Below are 20,698 nucleotides of genomic sequence, written 5' to 3' on the forward strand. Positions count from 1 at the left end.
CTGCATGATCATGATCGTCGGATCGCCCGCACAAAACACCCCACCTCTGGTATTGAAGAGAGAGAGAGAGAGAGAGAGAGAGAGAGAGAGAGAGAGAGTATTTCTTCAACACTATTTGCAACTAAATCTTGAAATCTTGATCAGAATTTTTCATATATTTTCAAGTGTACCAAAAAAAGAATGTAACTACATGACTTTCCAGGGGAGAATGGCAAAGAATGTTAAGAAAGGAAGGGCGCATACAAAAAGTGTAACAGATGTGTGGCTATCAACTGTAATGATAGAAAAAGGAACAGTAAATTATACCAAACATATTCTTCAAGAGATTAATTTCTCAACGCTTGAATTTTTAACAACTCTCGATTTTTTGGATCACAAGGAAGACTGAAATGTTACATCAGTCGACGGTAACCACTCATCGCCTTGGATCAATGACGTTACTGTGAACTTGACCACCTCGCTATCGGTAAGAGTAGGCTTGTAACCCGCCCACTTAACCCTTTGATCTACACGTGATCCAGGGCCACTGTTTTGGTACTCTGCATAGAATATGGTGTTGGGTGGGTCAACATTTGTAACCCATTCTTTCCAGCCCGATGGGTTCAAGAATGATCCAATCTCAGACTGCAAGATGACTGTGGTGGAGTAATCCTTCCAAGGCCTGCCCAGATATGTTTGAGCAGTGAGATTACTGTCTAGCGCAGAGAATCTGCAATTTTGGATTGAAATGCCGGTGTTCTGATTCGGGTCCTTTTTGCCTTGAGCTGTGATGGTGTTGAATTGGTTTTCCATAGGTTGCCTGGGCTGGATGTTGCAGTCCTGGAAAACTACAGCTGCATTGCCGAAAATGAAGTCTATGGTGCCGGTGATGTCACATTCCCGATAGAATTGTCGGTTGGAATGCGCATAGAGGGTGTCCTGGAAGGCATCAAACGAGCATCTGTAGTACACAGAGAGGTCCGAACCAGAGCGGAATGCCACTGCCTGGTGCTTTATTGCTCCTGCAGTGTTGATGAATCCCATATCTTTCACAATGAAGCCTTTTCCCGCGACAGCTAGCAATCCAAAATGTAATCACAGTAAGAATCCAAACAAAATGAGTTTACATGCACGCCAGAAAGCTAAAACACAAAACAGTTTGAATCAAAATATGAATTCTCTATCACGTCTCTCAGTCTGAAAACATGAAATCCCAACACATTTTCTGAGAGAATGTGAATGCAAGAGCACAAACAATCATCCTAATTGCTTGACAAAATTTAGGGTTACTTTCTCTAATCTTAAAATGCATACTTGCACAAAAACCAATGGGGAGTTGTGTTTCCTTATCTCTGGTGCAGGCCAACGCGAACAATTGTTTAACGTTTTAGAGTTTAGGGTCCTGCTGCTAGACAGCAATATATAGTATGCATTGCCCTTAAGTGGCTGGGATCCATCCGCTAAACACCCTTGAACTCTTCAACGCATACCGCATGTTCAACGGTTAAATTAACCAAAATTCCTAATTTTCTAGAACAGAAGGAGATAACAAATTGCATGACATGCACAAATGTTCATCAACACAACATAATTCCAGGCAATCAACGAGAAAAAGTCAGCTGATCCACCACGTGATGTCATGCAGGATAGAGAGGCAACACTTGCATTTCGGCCTGCGCAAAGTTGCTAACTTGCAAAGCAAATTAAATATGCAACAAATGGGCCCACCACATGAACAAGAAGCAATATCTTTAATCATAAAACCAGACAAGCACATGGTGGTGGGCATCGACCGTCCTCCCGCATCACCAAGATAGATATCCAGTCCAATTTAATTGTATTTAATCCAAGCTTTGACCTTTTCATGAAAAAAAAAAAATTGGCTTATTTTTAGCTACACTAGATGGAATCAATTTCAATCTTACTTTGCTCCCAGAAACTTAGAAGTCGCCACCTTAATCCATGAAACTCAATTTTTATCCCACTTTACCCCCTGAAACTCAAAAGTTGCCACTTTACTCATCGGAACTTGATTTTGATTCCACTTTGCTTCCTGAAACTCAAAACTTGCCACTTTTGAGTTATTTAGCAAAATACGTAGGAATAAGTGTAAGTTGAGTAAATATTGAGTTTAAGAGAATAAAGTAGCCACTTTTGAGTTTCAGGGGGCAAAGTGAGACCGAAATCAAGTTTCAAGGAGCAAAGAATGGCTACTTTTGAGTTTCAGAGGGCAAAGTGAGATCGAAATCGAGTTCTAGGGAGCAAAGTGGCAACTTTTGAGTTGCAGGGGGCAAAGTGAGATCGAAATCAAGTTCTATGGAGTGTAGCTAAAAATAAGCCTAAAAATATGTAAAAAAGAACAAAAGAATATCGACTGTTGAAAGAGTAGGACTAGACATCATAGTTAACATGAAGATGCATAAACCAAGTGACCGGATCCTAATTTAGCCCTATCATTATCAATGTCATCAAATAGAAAGGCAACATGGTCTCAATGTGTATGGTCTCCTTCCTAGCTCCAACCTCAACGTTTCACGTTTCCCATTCCTCACATGGGGGAGAAGGACTTCTTAGAACGGATTCACCGCCACTGTGGTCTTCTGGAATAAGACCATGTATAGAGATCCAAGAAACCACAATGACAGCGAATCCTTTCCATAGAATACTGGAATTTCCTTCACTTAAGCTAGCCATGTTAGAATACCTTGATGCTTGGAGGACAGCCTATTAACCGAACGTTTCCATATGCGGCCAGAGGCCCTTGATCAATTGAGCTAACCCACATTTGCGCCTAGTGTTTCGGATATAGTATCTGTTTGGGCCCAAAATATCTTGGGCAGGCCGAGCAGTCATATGTGTTCGGCCCAAGGTAATAACAGATGCTATGGGCCGGATAATAAAACCCGGGCCAGCTGGCAGGGTCAGCCGAATCCTATCTCAAGAGGTCCAGATAAATAGGAAGGATTGAGGAAATCCTGGTGCGACCAGGATTCTCGACCAGCAAGAAATAAAGCCTCAAAGGGAGGAAGATTCAGAATCCCAGTGGGAGTAGGTTTGTTCGAACCAGAATCGAAATGGGACAAGGACTCCCAATCCAAATCAGAGGAGGTTTCAAGGAATGGGGTACTATAAATACACGAGATCATGCAACATTCAGAGGACCTTCAACTCAGCATACAATTGCCCTGCGCAAAACCTCTCAATCACCTTGAGATTTTTCCTTTTCTTTTTCCTGCCGACACACCTTCAGTTTGGATAAACAGCACTGTGGAAGCAACCGACGAGCACCTTCAGTTTGGATAAACAGCACTGCTGCCGCAGAATCAGCCGACCAAGAAGCATCTTCAGTTTGGATAAACAGCACTGCGTCGAGGCCGACCGATTATCTATCCAAGTCTCGGTCGAGGAAGGTTTTCGAACCTTTGTTGGCAGAGGTCACCTTACTAAGCTTTCTCGGCATAGTTAGGTGTTACGAATTACATTGCTCGGCGTATTGGTTGCCGAGTGGTTTTATGATTGGATACTCACAGGTGAGTTTCAGGGTTCGGCATTCCGACGGCCGAACTACGTTTACCATCAAGACATATATCACGTTCGAGTACCTGTGCCCATACACCTTGGTCTCGATTCGACGTGCTTATACTCTCACGAATATAATCACAGTGACCGAATCGGGCTCGGACGATTTGTGAACTCCGCAGAAGTAGCAGCCTTGTCTTCAGGCTGTAGAACCCAGAGACCGAGAGTGTTCCTTCCTCGGTCGCAATCGCAAGTTAAAAGAAGTCAGCAACGCGCTCAAAGCTACATCAACAGATTTTACTCCTCGGCCAGGCTCGGCCGACGAGTTGGCACGCCCCGCATTCGACCGAAGGACGTAGTTAGCTTATTAGTTACTCGGCCTGCGCGCCACGTAGGTTTTGTAATTTTTAGGATCAACATTTTGGCACGCCCAGTGGGACCATTGTGCTAAACCTTCGGAGTTCATGACCATTGAGACACAGTCTACGAAGCAGAAAACAACCATGGGAAAGTCAACAACTGACTTGCCAGTGCAAGGCCTTGGGCAGGATTTGCATTCTACAAAAAATCCGATCATAATTGCGCCGCCCGAGGCCACTAGTATAACACGCAGGGAGAGTGAAGTCTGTCTCGGCGGACAACCTTACAACCCCACAGTCCCGAATCAAACAGCTGGAATGTTCATGGAAGGGATTGTAGAAGATTGTGATGACGATGGTGGAGAAGGTTCCGATCCACCAACTAGGACATTCCTTCGGAGACGACTGGATGAACAATATCGTCAGGTCGAGCAGTCGATTGGTCAGAAGATGAATGATTTGCTAGACGCAATACGTAGTAATAGCGATACACAGACCAGAATGCTTGAACTACTAGTCAGTAAAGCTTTCGAAGATGGCCAGGTCGGCCAACCGCGGCAGCTCCCGACGAATGTGCCCATACCAGCCGAGAGAGGGTCCGCTCGGCCACAACCAGTCCCCTTAGAAAGAAGAGGACCAGGGAATAGAGCCGAGGGACCAAGCCAGGGAGAAGAAGTCGCCTCCATAAACGTGACCGAAGTCCAGAGAATGATTGATTCGGCCCTAAAAAAAGGGCCGAAGTTTCCAAAATTCATTCACCCGTACCCGGCTTATGTGGAAAGGTTTGAATACCCACGAGGATTTAAGATCCCCGATTTCAGCCTCTTCGCCGGGGAATCATCATTATCCTCACTAGAACATGTGGCTCGGTTCACAGCGCAGTGTGGGGACGTCAATAGTGATTTTTACAAACTACGACTGTTTAACTTTTCACTGACAGGCTCAGCTTTCGCCTGGTACATTAATCTTCCACCCAACTCCGTGCAGAGTTGGGAAGAGTTGGTCGAAAAGTTCCATGAACAATTTTATCGGCCAGGGATGGAGATGTCCGTATCCTCCTTGGCCAGGATGGCTCAAGCATCTGATGAATCTCCAATGGAATACCTAACAAGGTTTAAATCGGCCAGGAATTGGTGCCGAGTGCCACTCCCCGAAGTCGAATTCGTCAGGATCGCCCTCAACGGATTAGACGTGGAATACAAAAAGAAGTTTCTGGGGGCAAATATTCGAGATATGTACGAACTTGCTCAACACGTCGAACAATATGAGTATCTGCTCCGAGAAGAGAAGATATCAAAGTCACCATCCCGGGGGACGTTGTATAAGAACCCCACGGTGAGCTATGCATCGGCCGAAAGTGAAGACCCTCAGTACGCTAGCGTGGATGCAGCCGAGATAATAATAGACAAACCCTATGTTTGCAAGGCTTTGGCACAAGTAAATACCAAAGACGCCAAAACACGTTTGACCGCCGAGGAAACGGCTAAGTCATCAAAAGTATACACTTTTGATATCACCAAAGCTGACGCAATTTTCGATCAATTATTGGCAGCAAAAATCATCAAGCTTCGGCCGGGGCATACTATCCCTAAGGCCGATGAATTAAAAGGAAAGATATACTGCAAATATCATAATTCTAATAAGCATGCAACCAATAATTGTGTTGTGTTCCGGGACACAATTCAAAGCTGGATTGAAAAAGGAAAGTTGAAATTTCCGGAAAAGATGGCGGTCGACGTTAATCCTTTCCCTTCAACAACGATTGGTATGGTGGATGCTCACCTTCCCAAAAACAAAGGGAAGGCCGAATATGTCCCGGTGCAGCATATCCGTCGACCAAATGGTCAAACAAGACTAAAGCTTGATATCTTTTCAAATGCACCACCAACGGAACAATCGGCGCAACCCGCCGATGAGCCGATGACAAGGTCAAAATCCGACGGAACTTGTGGATCGAAGGTGTTATGTGACCATTGTAAAACACCAGTGGAGCCTGGAAGGAAGATATCTTCAACACCACCTGCGGCCCCTACAACATCGTCGACAGGGTTAAGTCCACGGCATCAAGTGTTTGATCGACTCGGCCCACAAGTACGGCCGAAAGACCAGACCTCGGTCAGGCGGCGTCTGGATTTCGACGCACCTTTCTACAATGAGGATTATTACTCGCGCAATGCTAATAGTTCGGCCTCACCGGCCAATCGCAAAACTTTCAAACCACCAAGGACATCGGATCAACGCTGGTACAGTTACAATTCTCCGACTGGTTTGTATACGGCACTGTCCAAATCCCAAAAACGTCGTCGTCAACAGATAGATTGCATGGCTCGGCGACGAGGAGCGCAGGCCAGCCCAGCCAATCAATGGCAACCAAAACAGGCCGTGGAAGATAGTAGCGAACGGCCAACCCCGACTATCATGACCGAGTTAGCCGAAGGGAAGAAAGTAGCGGAGGCTGATTTCGAAACCACCATTGAGGAGGCTGAGAAACGTATTAAGATCCTTCTCCGGCCTGGGGAAACGAGAGCTCGTCTAGAGTACTTTACAAAAGAGGCCAAAAGGAAACTTTCTCCGTTACCACCGCGCGAGCCGCTTATCAAAATACGGCGCAACTTACACCCTCCGTTCCTCGGTGCATCCATGGAATACATGCGAGAATTTCATAAGAAGTACTCCGCAAATGACTTGTACGGACTCCCCAAGGCATGTCAGGAAGCCCTCGACTTGGCGCTAACTTGCCCTGATGCCGAGCAAATTATCCAGAAAACTTCTGATCCAGCCATTAAAGCTAGGTTTCAACATATCCGGGAGGCTCGGGTCCTTGGTTTTGAGGTCGATCCTTATACAGATATCGACGCCGTCGAATTACCCTTTTCGCTCGAAGACCTTCAGCACTTACGATATCATTTCGAAGTCTTCTCGGCTGTATCGCTCTTCGGCCTCACGGCCGACGAGGAAAAACGGATAGCACGATTGGATACCTATTTAGACACAAGAAACGCCCGTATTGCATATGAAGAACGAGCCCGTGTAACAAAGGACCAACGAAAATCTTCGGCAGTACACATCGCCGAAGGAAATGGCTCACCCGCACTCGATTTGGTTCCCACGTCTCGGATACCGGCTTTTACCGAGGAACTCAAAAGTTTGATCGAAGATTTTCCGACGACTGCTACAGAGGATAGTTCTCCGGAAGACGACGACCATGACCCCATGGGCCCTTCGGTCCTCGAACATATGGAGATCAGTATGGTCCACGTCCTACCGGCTGAATTCCAACCGAGTACCCACCAGTCAAGTTTCTTGGACGGGGACGTAGTTGCCAAGGAAGCAACACAAGTAGACTTCGTCGCAAACGACGACGATAGAGAAAACCAGAGCGGGGACAACCTTAAAGCCGTTTTGGCCGAGCTATTTCCCCGCTCCCCCTCGGTTAATCTCCAACACCTGAAGCCGTTGTACGTCACGGCTCACATCGAAGGATTTCCCATTTCTAAAGTGTTTGTTGACTGTGGAGCCACAGTCAACATTATGCCGATATCCGTCATGAAGGCTTTACGTCGTTCTGATAATGAACTCATTCCATCAGGAATCACTATGAGCAGCTTTGTTGGTGACAAATCTCAGACCAAAGGGGTGCTCCCGTTGGAAGTTAGCATTGCCGGCCGTCAACACATGACGGCATTCTTTATCATTGATTCCAAGACCGATTATAACGCATTACTTGGCCGCGACTGGATCCACCAAACCAGTTGCATTCCTTCCTCACTATACCAAGTCCTCATCTTTTGGGATGGCAAATCGATCGTAGTCCACCCAGCCGATAACCAACCATTTGAAACCAACATGATTCAGGCTCGCTATTATGATGATCACGTCGGCTACATCACCCTCCAAGGCCTTAACGAGGATGGGCGGCCGACGAGAATTTCGGTACAAAAAGTGATTGAGGTCGGCGCCGAGACTGTCCAACAGGATTCGGCGAGACTTGGCTTGGCGAACTTGGTCATCAGTGCCGATGATTGAGCACACCACGCAAGAACGGCGTCAGGCCGCGGTTTCGTCTACAATGGAACGTCTGCTGGCCCATTGGTACGCCATTACCAAGCAACCACATTCTGGCATCAATTTGATCGAATTTCTGGCCGAAGCAGATAACGGCCCCGTTCTATCGTTCGATAAAGTTCAGGCTGCGCCGGCCGAACTCGAAGACCATCGACCTCAAGTCAAGGACCCGTTAGAGGAAGTTAACGTAGGCACGGCCGAGGATCCTCGAACATTATTTATTAGTGCGTTACTCCCACCGTCCATGAAGGTCGAACTCCGTAAGCTACTCCATGAGTTTAAAGATTGCTTTGCGTGGAGTTATCATGAAATGCCTGGCCTCGACCGAAACCTTGTAGAACATGAGCTACGCATCAAGGAGGGGTGTAAGCCTTTTCGACAACCTCCTCGCCGATTTTCAAACGAAGTACAACTCGGCATTAAGGAAGAATTAGTTCGGCTTCTGAAAGCCGGGTTTATTAGGACCGCTCGGTATGTCGAATGGTTGGCCAATATCGTCCCCGTTTTAAAGAAAAACGGTGCCCTTCGCATTTGCATCGATTTCCGTAATCTAAATCTGGCTACTCCCAAGGATGAATATACGATGCCGATTTCAGATTTATTAATTGATGCCGCAGCTAATCATGAACTGCTATCTTTTATGGACGGTCATGCGGGTTACAACCAGATTTTCATCGCCGAAGCTGACGTCCACAAGACGGCTTTCCGTTGCCCGGGGGCACTTGGTACTTACGAATGGGTAGTCATGCCTTTCGGCCTCAAGAATGCCGGCGCCACATACCAACGAGCCATGAATATGATCTTCCACGACTTAATCGGTACAATCGTCGAAGTTTATATCGATGATGTGGTCGTAAAATCCAAACGTCGTCAAACACACCTGGACGACCTAAGGCAAGCGTTCCTTCGCATGCGCAAAAACAACCTCAAGATGAACCCGGCCAAGTGTGCTTTCGGTGTTTCGGCCGGTAATTTCCTAGGATTTTTGGTACACCATCGTGGCATCGAGGTCGATGAAAATAAAGCCCGCGCCATCATCAGCGCCCCACCTCCGACGACAAAGAAACAGCTCCAGTCGTTACTCGGGCAGATAAATTTCCTCCGGCGTTTCATCGCCAATTCGGCCGGTAAAATGAAGGCATTCTCTACGCTCCTTAAACTGAAGGAGACCGACCGATTTGAATGGCGCGAAGAGCATCAAGCTGCATTTACGCAGATCAAGGTGGCCCTTTCCACCCCACCAGTGCTCGTTCCACCTTGTCGCAACAAACCCCTCAAATTGTACATTTCGGCAGCTGTTGAATCCATTGGGTGCCTACTCGCACAAGATAACAACGTCGGCCGCGAACAAGCTATCTTTTACCTTAGCCGCCACCTGAATTCACCAGAACTTAATTATTCCCCTGTCGAAAAACTTTGCTTAGCGTTGTTTTTCGCCGCATCCAAGCTTCGGCATTACATGCTCCCCACAGTTACGCAAGTCATCGCACAAACCGACGTAATTCGTTACATGCTGACTCGGCCTATGGTCAAAGGCCGCATTGGGAAATGGACACTCGCCTTATCCGAGTTCAGCCTTCAGTATGTACCCCAAAAGGCCGTCAAGGGTCAAGCCCTCGCCGACTTCCTGGCACAACACCCATCCCCTTATGGTTTTGAGGGGGGCGAGGTCGACATCGGTTTCGTCACCACACGCGATAACCATTGGACTATGCATTTTGATGGTTCCAGTACTTCGACCTCGGCAGGTGTCGGCATCGCAATTCAGTCGCCTGACCACTGCCGATGGTGTTTTTCTCTCAAGTTAGATTTCAGCTGCACCAATAATCAGGCCGAGTATGAAGCCCTCATTATCGGCCTCCATGTTTTACACGATCTACGGGCCCCCCGCGTTCTCGTCCTTGGTGATTCCGAACTTGTGATTAACCAACTGAACGGCGTGTTTCGTTGCATGAGTTGTACTTTAGCTCCCTATCACATGGTCGCCACTTACCTGGCCGAGTCGTTCGACCAAATCACATTTGAACACATTTCACGTATCCACAATACTGACGCCGACGAACTCGCCCAGATCGCCTCCGGAGCACAACTCATGGGGGGCAAACTAAGTCAAATTATGGAAATTGCAAACACGGGTCAACGCTCGTACCCCGTTTTGATTAATCAGCAAACTCTCCAACGCACGCACGTAATACGTACAAGGGTGATGTCGCTCCCATCCCTGTTAGAACGAGGAGATCCCATAGAAGTATGCGCCGTCGAAGTAGAACCGGATGATTGGAGAAAGACGATGTTACGGTACCTCAATAACCCCAATGGGAAACACGACCGAAGAACGAAGGTGCTCGCGACGAATTACGTGTCGTATCAAAATGAATTATATCGCAAGGGCGAAGATGGTTTACTACTATTGTGCCTCGGCCCACACGAGGCTGCCCAAGTAATGGCCGAGGTACATGAAGGAATTTGCGGAGCGCACCAATCTGGACGAAAGATGCGTTGGTTGCTCCGACGACATGGTTATTTTTGGCCCAATATATTAAAGGATTGCATCGAATATGCGCGGAGATGCGTATCATGCCAGATTCATGGACCCGTTCAGAGAGCCCCGGCCGAATTGCTACACTCGGTTACTAAGCCATGGCCGTTCAGGGGTTGGGCAATGGATGTAATTGGCAAAATTACGCCATCATCGGGGGCAGCGAAACACGCATGGATAATTGTAGCAACTGACTATTTCACTAAGTGGGTCGAGGCAAGGTCATACGCCGAATTAACGGCTAAAGAGGTATGCAACTTCGTAGAGGAGAATATTGTGACCAGATTCGGCGTGCCAGAAACGATCATAACTGATAATGGCACTATTTTTACGGCCGATAGGTTTAGGGAATACGCGGCAAGATTGAATATCCGACTCGAGCAATCTACGCCTTACTACCCACAGGCAAACGGACAGGCCGAGGCAAGCAACAAAGTGTTGATCGGCATCCTTGAAAAAATGGTAAAAGAGAAGCCTGGTTTGTGGCATTTGAAATTAAGTGAAGCATTATGGGCATACCGAACTTCACCCCGGTCGGCCACTGGAACCACTCCTTACGCGTTAACTTATGGACACGACGCCGTGTTACCGGTCGAATTGAGTATAAGTTCGTTGCGAATAATCGAGCAGAGTGATTTGTACAGTATTGAATATAGTCAAGCGATGCGACAAGAGTTAGAAGACTTAGAAGAAAGTCGAATCGATGCAGTTAACTTGTTAATAGCACAAAAGAAAATTGCCGAGCGAGCGTATAATCAGCGTGTAAGGCAAAAAACGTTTGGCGAAGGAGAATTGGTTTGGCAAACTGTGTTGCCCGTCGGGATTAAAGATCCCAGGTTTGGTAAGTGGTCGCCGAATTGGGAAGGGCCATTCATCGTTCACAAAGTACTCGGCAAGGGGGCATATCATCTAAGAGATCGGACGGGTTCAGTTCATAAATTGCCGATTAATGGAAAGTTTTTAAAGAAGTACTACCCAATTACATGGGAAATGCAAGAGTAAGACCATTATACTGATAGCAAAATAACCATTGTATTGATAACAAAGGATTCATTACAAGAGAACAAATACAATGATTAAATTCCTAAGGGGTCGAAGGGAGGAAGGTCTCGAGGGCAGCTTTTAGCTCTAGCCACTTGGCTTCGCTCAAAATTATCTCAGCCTGCCGGGTCTTCTTGTTGCATTGCAGTTGCTGGATACGCCGTGCACCGGCAGCGAAGGCCGTTAGCCGAGTCTTGTTGGCCTCAAAGTCCTTCTCAAGCTCAGAAGCAGCGGCCGACCTTTGCCGTTGAAGGTCAGAAATCTGACGTTGGAGGTCAGAGATCTGGCGATCGAACTCGGACAGCTTGCCTTTCTTCGCCTTGAGTGCCTCCATCTCCACTCGGCCGGCCTCATGCGTGACCTTGGCCACCTTCAAGTCGTCATCGGCCTGCAAGGCTCGCTCGAAGACAAGAAAGTGTTGCCGAGTTCGCTCCAAGAGGTCGGTAAGGAAAGAGATACCCTCCGGGCTCAGATGACCACCGCTGGCGAGGTCATTGAGACACTCTCCAACGGAGTCAAGGCCTTTGCACCGGAGAGCTTGAGAAGCAGTCAGAGACAAGACTTCGTGCAGCTTCACGAAGACTTCGGCGGGCGTGGCTCCCACCGATTCGGCCAGAGCAGCAGAGGAGCCGGCCTCACCGGTCGTGCTCTGGAGTAGAGCGTCAAGCTCCATTTCCCACGACGGCTGCACATAAGAGGAAAATTTGGTGAAGAACAGTAAAGACGTGATGTAGTGCATAAAGGAAAAAGGAGAATGTTTTAGACCTGCCGAGAGGAGACTTCGGCCATGCCCTCTGGGTCATTGCTCGAACCCAGGGAACTTAATGGCCGAGCCCAGTGCCTCAGACCGCTACGCAATTCACGCGGCCGATGGAGGTCATCTACATTTGATGGCCACGATGGCGGCCAGGAAATATAAACAACGCCCCTCGGCGCATAAAATTGCCGGTGAAATGAATGTTCGGGCACCTGACATTTAATGGTCTTAAAAACATGTATCAAAAGAGAATCAACACAAAAGAAGAAAGACTTACAAAGGCCGAAGAGACTTCCTGCGGAGGAATGGGGAGATCTGCATCCTGCGGATGAATCGGCGACTCGGCCGTGGCCTCAGGGTCGGCCATGGGTCTCTTGCCACGATCCGCCACTGGAGGAGTCGGTCGAGCGGCCGCCTCGACAACCGGAGAAGGACAGACGGGAGGAGAGCTGACTGGTCGGCGACGGCGTTCTAGGGGGACCTCTTCGCTCTCGCTCTCGACATCCTGGACAAAAAGAGATTATTTTACGACCAAGAAACCTGAAGGAACAAGAGTAGAAGCAGAATTATACCTCCAAAACGACCGTTGGAGTCGGGGGTGTTTCGGCAGGAGCAGCCGATTTCCCCATTTCGGGCGCCACGACCGGCTCTGAAGTATGAGCGGATGCGGGTGCGACGATTGGATCGGCCTGGGAGACGGCTGGAGGATTCGAGGTCGGAGGTGCCTGGGCAGCCGGCACAGATGGAGAGCCGGCAGGAGCGGGCGTCCCAGTAGTGTCACTGGGGACGACATGAATCTCCCGGTCGCCCTTCTTCGCCAATTTCTTGACGCGCTTAGAAGGACGAGGGGCCTCTTCCGCCGGCTCGGCCCCTTGGTGGGGGCGTTTGGCAGAGATCGACCGCTCGGTGACAAGGGTCCTCTTCATAGGCGCTTTCTTCGCCTTTGCCACCGCGGCGACCACCTCCACCGTCCTCGGCACGCGAACCCCTGAAAAGCGAAGTAATTAGCAACGAGGATCAAGTTGTAAAATAGAGGAGGAAAGAAGAACGGAAAGACTACCTTGGGTCGACTCCTTAGGCTGTGTCGAGGATGTTGACCTAGGGCGGTCGCCGAAGATCTTCTTCGCCAGATCTTCGGCCGGGGCGCCGAAGAAGTTGCCGGTATACTCCTCCCACCAGTCCCCGAAGGTATCAGTTCCCAGAGATTCAGGGACCGCCGGCCGAATCCTGAATTTCCTGCACTTCTCTTGGAACTCCTGGTCGGACGTCTTGCACTCCCTCTCAGAGGAACCGGTAAGACGCCCCCGACTTAGGAGTGACCGAGAAGCGAGCAGGGGGACGGGGCTGCCTTGAATATAGCCGAGCTGCCGGGCGACAAAATGGGGGTGGTAGACCTCCCAGCCAGCTCGGCGGGCATCGCAACCCAGTGGAAGGTCGCGAGCCAAAACAAACGACCCCCAGCGCTGACGAATGTCCGCATCCTCGGACGCGGCCCACGCGGCCGTAGGAAGCTTGAGCGAGGAAGGGTACTCCTGGCGCCGGCACACCAGGAACTCGTCATCCGAGAGGACATCTAGGCTGAGGAAGTGTTTGAAAACCTCGTCGGCCCGGTGAGGTGGTGCCGGTCGAGATGCCAGTTGAAGACCGAGGGCGGCTGTTCGCTGGAAGGCAGGGACCTCCGGTCGAAGAGTAGAGAAGTAAACCTGCAACCAGAGTTGGAACACCCAGAGGGGTCCGTTCTGATGTGGGTCGATCTTGCCAATGGTCGCCTCGGCCAGGCAACGGTAGAGATTGGCGAGGATGGCTGGACTGAGCGCCAGCAAGCGACCATTAGCCAGTGCCTGGGCCACCGGCATGTTCTCCACCAGGCATTTGTTCGACCGAGTACAACAAATGAATTTGTTGTACCAGTAGAAGAGGAAGGCCTCGTGCTCTCCCTTCCTAAGGCTTTCCTCGCCTCGGCCGGCGAAATGAAGAATGAGAGTGTTATAGTTGAAGAAGTTCTTGTGGAGCTTTTGAACTTCTTCCCTTGAGGGCTCCCGATCACCCCGGCTTAGCGTCTCGACAGCCCTTTCGTCGAATAGTGCCTTCAGGTCGAGAGGAGAAGGGTATCCGGAAAGGGCGGCGTCAATAGGAAGGCCGATCGAGGAAGTCCCAAGGATGGCCGAGACGTCGAGGATGGTGGGGCCGAGAGGGCCGAAAGGCAGGACCATGGTGTTGGTGGCCGAACACCATAAACTCAGGGCCGCCATGAGCAGCTCCTTATCCATGGCAATTTCCATGGTTGACAGAATAATGGCATCGTAGATGCCGAGAGCCTTCCACTCCTTGGAGAAGAAGGAGCTCATTCGGTCGACCCAGGCGGCCCAGGCCGTGGTGGTCGAGGGCCAAGCTCCTTGAGGACGGGCCAAGCACCATTTCGACCAGTCAAACCCTTGAAGAAGGGGGGTTAGACATTGCTCCTTGAGCAAGTTGGTGACAGACGACGGCACTGCGTCTTTGAAGAGGGGACCCAGAATCTGGTGGGTGGTGGCCATATCCTCTTGAAATCGCAGCGTCTTGACGGCGCTGCGATCGATGAATGACTTGCACTTATTGATCTCATCGGAAAGCTTCGAAATAAAGGAGGCCATTTGCAGAAGGAAGAACTGAAAAATTGCAGGTCTGGAAGGTTTGATTTGAGCAAACAAAGATGAGAAATTAGAGATTCTGGAGTTTCTGAGGGCGTAAGAGGCGAATGGCAGAAATGTGGGTATTTATAGGCTTTTCAGAATGAATATCAAACGTCTGGAATTCAAAAGCGCTGGTTCAGATTGGGGGGAAATGTAACCGGGAAAGTCTGCAATCATTTCGGATATTTTGGGAACCTGCGAAAATGGGATCGAGGAGTCGAAAATCCAGGACGCACGATGGCGTGTGGCGACAGGTTCAATGCATTTAATAAGGATGAGACGGTTCAATTAGTGCACGGTTTCGAGGCCCATGAGTGAAGCTTTTAAGAACGGCGGAGAATCGACACGTGGCCACGCGTTGGGGGCGACGAGGAAAGTGCAATCATGTCTCATAAATATGCAGGAACAATGATCATTAAGGGAGTAAAGTTAAAAAAGCAATAAATGTCTTCGCTTCTTCAAGGTCGAGGCCCGACCAAGAGGTGACAGTCGGCGACCTCAGAAGCGAGGGGGCAATGTTTGGGCCCAAAATATCTTGGGCAGGCCGAGCAGTCATATGTGTTCGGCCCAAGGTAATAACAGATGCTATGGGCCGGATAATAAAACCCGGGCCAGCTGGCAGGGTCAGCCGAATCCTATCTCAAGAGGTCCAGATAAATAGGAAGGATTGAGGAAATCCTGGTGCGACCAGGATTCTCGACCAGCAAGAAATAAAGCCTCAAAGGGAGGAAGATTCAGAATCCCAGTGGGAGTAGGTTTGTTCGAACCAGAATCGAAATGGGACAAGGACTCCCAATCCAAATCAGAGGAGGTTTCAAGGAATGGGGTACTATAAATACACGAGATCATGCAACATTCAGAGGACCTTCAACTCAGCATACAATTGCCCTGCGCAAAACCTCTCAATCACCTTGAGATTTTTCCTTTTCTTTTTCCTGCCGACACACCTTCAGTTTGGATAAACAGCACTGTGGAAGCAACCGGCGAGCACCTTCAGTTTGGATAAACAGCACTGCTGCCGCAGAATCAGCCGACCAAGAAGCATCTTCAGTTTGGATAAACAGCACTGCGTCGAGGCCGACCGATTATCTATCCAAGTCTCGGTCGAGGAAGGTTTTCGAACCTTTGTTGGCAGAGGTCACCTTACTAAGCTTTCTCGGCATAGTTAGGTGTTACGAATTACATTGCTCGGCGTATTGGTTGCCGAGTGGTTTTATGATTGGATACTCACAGGTGAGTTTCAGGGTTCGGCATTCCGACGGCCGAACTACGTTTACCATCAAGACATATATCACGTTCGAGTACCTGTGCCCATACACCTTGGTCTCGATTCGACGTGCTTATACTCTCACGAATATAATCACAGTGACCGAATCGGGCTCGGACGATTTGTGAACTCCGCAGAAGTAGCAGCCTTGTCTTCAGGCTGTAGAACCCAGAGACCGAGAGTGTTCCTTCCTCGGTCGCAATCGCAAGTTAAAAGAAGTCAGCAACGCGCTCAAAGCTACATCAACAGATTTTACTCCTCGGCCAGGCTCGGCCGACGAGTTGGCACGCCCCGCATTCGACCGAAGGACGTAGTTAGCTTATTAGTTACTCGGCCTGCGCGCCACGTAGGTTTTGTAATTTTTAGGATCAACAGTATCACACAACAAATACATCATCTATCTCACTAGGTGTTTCTCCTAAATCCTAACACTGATTGTTCAATCTCAAGACAAGAATGAAATTAATCAAACCAAAACAATGACAGAAGACAAAATAGGAAACTAATTAACACATGATTAAGTAAACTGAAGTGGTGGTGGTTTAAGAATTACTACCAAATGTGGCGGTGTTGAAGGTGGGGGTGCCGTCCGCAAAGCTCAAGTTGCCGGAAACAACCGTCTTCGTCTTCCCATCTCCGAACATCATCACATTCCACTTGCTCTTATCCATCAACACATTCTCATAATAAACCCCTTGCTTTACATGAATCACAATCCTGTTCTCGCTCTTCTTCAGCACCGAATCCACCGCCTCCTGAATCGTCTTAAAATCTCCGGTCCCGTCCTTCGCCACCACTATCTGCGCCACCGTCGCATTGCGGTCCTGCAGCAGCCTCCTATCCCCCGGACTAACCCAACTGGGAAAACCCATCTCGGATCCTCCGACCCCGAGCAGCCTCCGGTGAACCGGAGCGTTCAAATTCGTCAGCAGACTCAAAATTTTCGCCACAATCGCCAAACTATTGCTCGAAAATTCGGTTGAATTCTGAATCGCCGCCTTGAATTCCTGAACGAGGGTCGAATTGAGATCCATCAGAGAGTCCAAACAAGTCTCCTGATCTGTCAATGTGGTGCTCAGCCACGTCTTGATGTCGTTGATTTTGGCGGCGGACAGAAGCTTCTCGCCCTGATTCACATCCATGGAGGTCAGCGAGTCATTGAGCCGGTCGACCACGTCCTCAAACAGGCCCTCGCAGACGGCCAGAACTTTCTCCAGGCGGGTGTCGTTGACGATGTTCCGGCCGATTTTCGCCGGAAGCCCGGGGAGCTTCGCGGCGGCGTGAATGGCGACCTGCAGAGAGAGCTTGAAAATCACTTCTGGGTCGGTGGTGTTCGAGGTCTCGAGTGCCGATATACTAGAGAAACACGAAGTCGGGTACTGGGTCACGTCACAAACAGCCTTCAGCGACGCCGCCGGAGTCAACTCGGTGCCGGGGGTCGAGTTGGGTGTAGAAGACGAGGAGTTGTTCCGCTTGTGTATCAATACTCCCGCCACAGCGCCGATGATCACCGCCAGCAGAACAACCGTGGAGACTGAGAGGATGATGAGACGCTTCCGGTTCTTGCGCTTGAACGCCTGCTCTTCGAGCACGTCGACTTTGCCGTAGCCCTTGAAGGACTTAATGGAGTCCATTCTGAATCTCTGATACTCTTCTCCGCTTTTCTGCTTTTGGCTTGCTGGGTTTGTATAATTTTGCTGGGTTTAGTTTTGAGGTTTCGGGTGTCAAATGTGAAAGAAGGAGGGATTTAGCTGGGTGTGTGATAGAAATATGAAGTGTGAGACTTGGAGCTACTTTTTTTCTTTTTGATCAAATATGGAGCTACGTTTGGACAAATGTGAGATGCATGCCTACTATCCTTTTATGTAAGAAAGAGGCAAAGATAGAGTGAGAGAATTTCCTTTTTATGCTTCTTGTTTAAGGAGTTTATTAATGTTTGAGGTACTTATGATTCGTTTATTTTGGTGGTTAGAGTCTTTTATTTTTTAAAAGAAAAACTAATAAAAAAAGGTTTCAAAACTTTGAGTTTAAATGATAAGGACAAAATAAAGGACAAAGTGAATAGTACCATGTTTGACTTTTTAGTGTAAAAATGTGATTTTTCGTTAAAGTAAACAGTATTGCGAGCTTTATGTTAAAACTCCATTTTTTTTAATTTATTTGGTCTTGATACAAATCCTTCCCTCTCCTCTTAGGTTTAGTCTTTCAATCAGTTCTCTCTCAATTTGGTTTGAGGACCCTCATGATATCATTTATGGTTTCCTTTTCAGACTAAATTTGTAAAACATGTGATGAGTTACTAATAGGAAATAAACACGTTAATCAACAGTTAAGTAATAATCTAATCATGTACAACCATGTCTATGATTTAAATAAAAGGAAAACTAACGAAAAGAAAAAACTTTAGTTTTTATGAAAAATGACAAATAAATGTGTAGTGAATAGTACCAAAAAAAGGTAAAAATATGGTTTTTCGTTAAAAATAAACAAAATTAAAAGTGTTTCGTTAAAATTTCCTTAAATAAATGGTCTTCCTGGCATTACTTGTAAAAGTTGTATGGTATACCACGCTGAACAGGCATAGTTAATTTTAGCAGAGGAGTTGAAAATGTAGCATTGTAATAATTCAATACTTGTTTGTTTATTTGTAGTTAAACTCGATTGGTATTTGTTCTGTTGGACGGTAATGCATTATTTGATTTCCATATAAATAATAATAATAATAACTTGGGGCCTAGCCCAAGGGTGACAATTGCTATTGGAGAATTTAATTCTTTTACCAGTTACCTAATCCATTATCCATCAATTCTATATCCGGTTTTAAAATAACTAATTCTTGTTTCAGAGTGATTTCTCTCCAAATCACAACTGATTACCGATTGAGTTTAATTACATTTATTGGTCACATAGTGTTATTTTAGAATTCATATATCCAACCTCATTTAGTGGAATAAGATTTGGTGTTATTGTCAATGAGGTTATGAAAGGTGGTTTTATCTGCATTAGTGCCATATTAACATAGTTGCGCCATCATATACGTAATTTACTCAGTGTTGGCAATAAGTTGAGTTTAACGGGTTTGGGTTTGATTACTCACAATTCGTTTATGTAAACATTTGTTAAAGGTGAGTTTTATTTATTTATTTATTTATTTTATTTTATTTGCAGTATGCTTCGATTAAGCTTTTGGGGGACTGAATGCTTGTGAAATAAACCAAGAGAAAATTGGTCATGGAATTTTACTTCCAAGAAATTTCAGAATTTTGTTATTTTCCAAGAGTAAATGTGAAGCTTAATTTTTTTATGGAGGTGTTGGAATCTAAAAGTCTTCGCTTAAGTAGGTCAAAGACAAAATACATGGAGTGCAAGTTCAATGAGAATGGGGTTCCGAATGAGATCGGAGTAGGGATTGGAGATCAGGAAGTATCCAAGAGTGAACGCTTTTGTTATCTTGGATCAACACTTTCGTTATCTTGAATCTATCTTGCAAAAGAACGAATAATTAGATGGAGATCTCAACCATAAAATACAAGATGTATGGATGAAGTGGAAAAGTGTATCGGGCGTGTTGTGCGATCGCCGTATGCCACTAAAACTCAACTAACAATTTAATAGAACGGCAATAGGGCCAGCAATGCTTTATGACACAAAATGTTGGGCAGTCAAAAATCAACATGTGAAAAAATGAGTGTAGCAGAGATAAGAATGCTTTGTTGGCTGTTGTGTGCACATAAGAAGGATAAGATTAAGAACGAGAATATCTGCGTAAAAGATAGATGTGAGAAAATCGCTTAAAGTGGTTTGGACATGTGAACTAAAGACCTACAAATACTTCGATTAGAAGATGCAACTCTGAGGTGAAGGCTTAGAACAAAAGGGTTAAAGGAAGACCTAAACAAAGGTTGAAAAGATACTTTAAAAAAAGGTACAACTTCATAAGTATTGAATGGTACATCACATTGAATTTCTCCCTCAATTTTGAGAGGGTTGATTTGCTCATTTGCTTAATTATTTGATTACTTTGGAGTTATGAGTCTAATAAGGATAATATTTCCCGTACGCGGTTTAGAAGAGCGACTGTATCCAGCTATTTTTCAAAGGTCAAATATACCATAGAATTGCATATAAAATCACCTCCAATTGTAGTTTTTTCTCTCCAAATCACAACTGATTACCGATTGAGTTTAATTACATTTATTGGTCACATAGTGTTATTTTAGAATTCATATATCCAACCTCATTTAGTGAAATAAGATTTGGTGTTATTGTCAATGAGGTTACGAAAGGTGGTTTTATCTACATTAGTGCCATATTAACATAGTTGCTCCATCATATACGTAATTTACTCAGTGTTGGCAATAAGTTGAGATTGACGGGTTTGGGTTTGATTAATCACAATTCGTTTATGTAAACATCTGTTAGAGATGGGTTTTTAATTTTTTAATTTTTTTTAATTTTTTTATTTGCAGTACGCTTCGATTAAGCTTTTGGGGGACTGAA

The 20,698-nt window shown here is 46.9% G+C and overlaps 2 protein-coding genes across 2 annotated transcripts; one reads left to right on the forward strand and one right to left on the reverse strand.

Annotated features, from left to right (window-relative positions):
- Positions 1-128: 128 nt before the first annotated feature.
- On the reverse strand, positions 129-18,071 carry LOC137708290 (pectinesterase 3-like). The gene is made up of 2 exons (XM_088689340.1): positions 16,755-18,071; positions 129-1,055 (listed from the first exon to the last, which is right to left on the reverse strand). The coding sequence occupies exons 1-2, from the start codon at positions 17,830-17,832 to the stop codon at positions 373-375; spliced, it is 1,761 nt and encodes a 586-aa protein (XP_088545466.1). The 5' UTR covers positions 17,833-18,071; the 3' UTR covers positions 129-372.
- Positions 9,105-11,463, forward strand: LOC148689476 (uncharacterized). Its single transcript, XM_088689385.1, has 3 exons — positions 9,105-9,144; positions 9,218-10,038; positions 10,111-11,463. Exons 1-3 carry the CDS (start codon positions 9,105-9,107, stop codon positions 11,461-11,463), a joined length of 2,214 nt encoding a protein of 737 aa, XP_088545511.1.
- Positions 18,072-20,698: the final 2,627 nt, after the last annotated feature.

The sequence above is a fragment of the Pyrus communis genome, chromosome 17, assembly GCF_041283825.1.
Source record: "Pyrus communis isolate YQ-2024b chromosome 17, ASM4128382v1, whole genome shotgun sequence".
In the NCBI taxonomy this organism is placed as follows: domain Eukaryota; kingdom Viridiplantae; phylum Streptophyta; class Magnoliopsida; order Rosales; family Rosaceae; genus Pyrus; species Pyrus communis.

Bases quoted from the DNA above. Each gene is read 5' to 3' on its own strand.
- LOC148689476 (XM_088689385.1), top strand. From the start codon at position 9,105: ATGGCGCGAAGAGCATCAAGCTGCATTTACGCAGATCAAG. The intron at 9,145-9,217 runs GTGGCCCTTTCC...ACATTTCGGCAG, and splicing joins CTGCATTTACGCAGATCAAG to CTGTTGAATCCATTGGGTGC. The intron at 10,039-10,110 runs ATGGAAATTGCA...CAACGCACGCAC, and splicing joins GGGGCAAACTAAGTCAAATT to GTAATACGTACAAGGGTGAT.
- LOC137708290 (XM_088689340.1), bottom strand. From the start codon at position 17,832: ATGGACTCCATTAAGTCCTTCAAGGGCTACGGCAAAGTCGACGTGCTC. The intron at 1,056-16,754 runs GTAGTAATTCTT...TTGGATTGCTAG, and splicing joins CTTCAACACCGCCACATTTG to CTGTCGCGGGAAAAGGCTTC.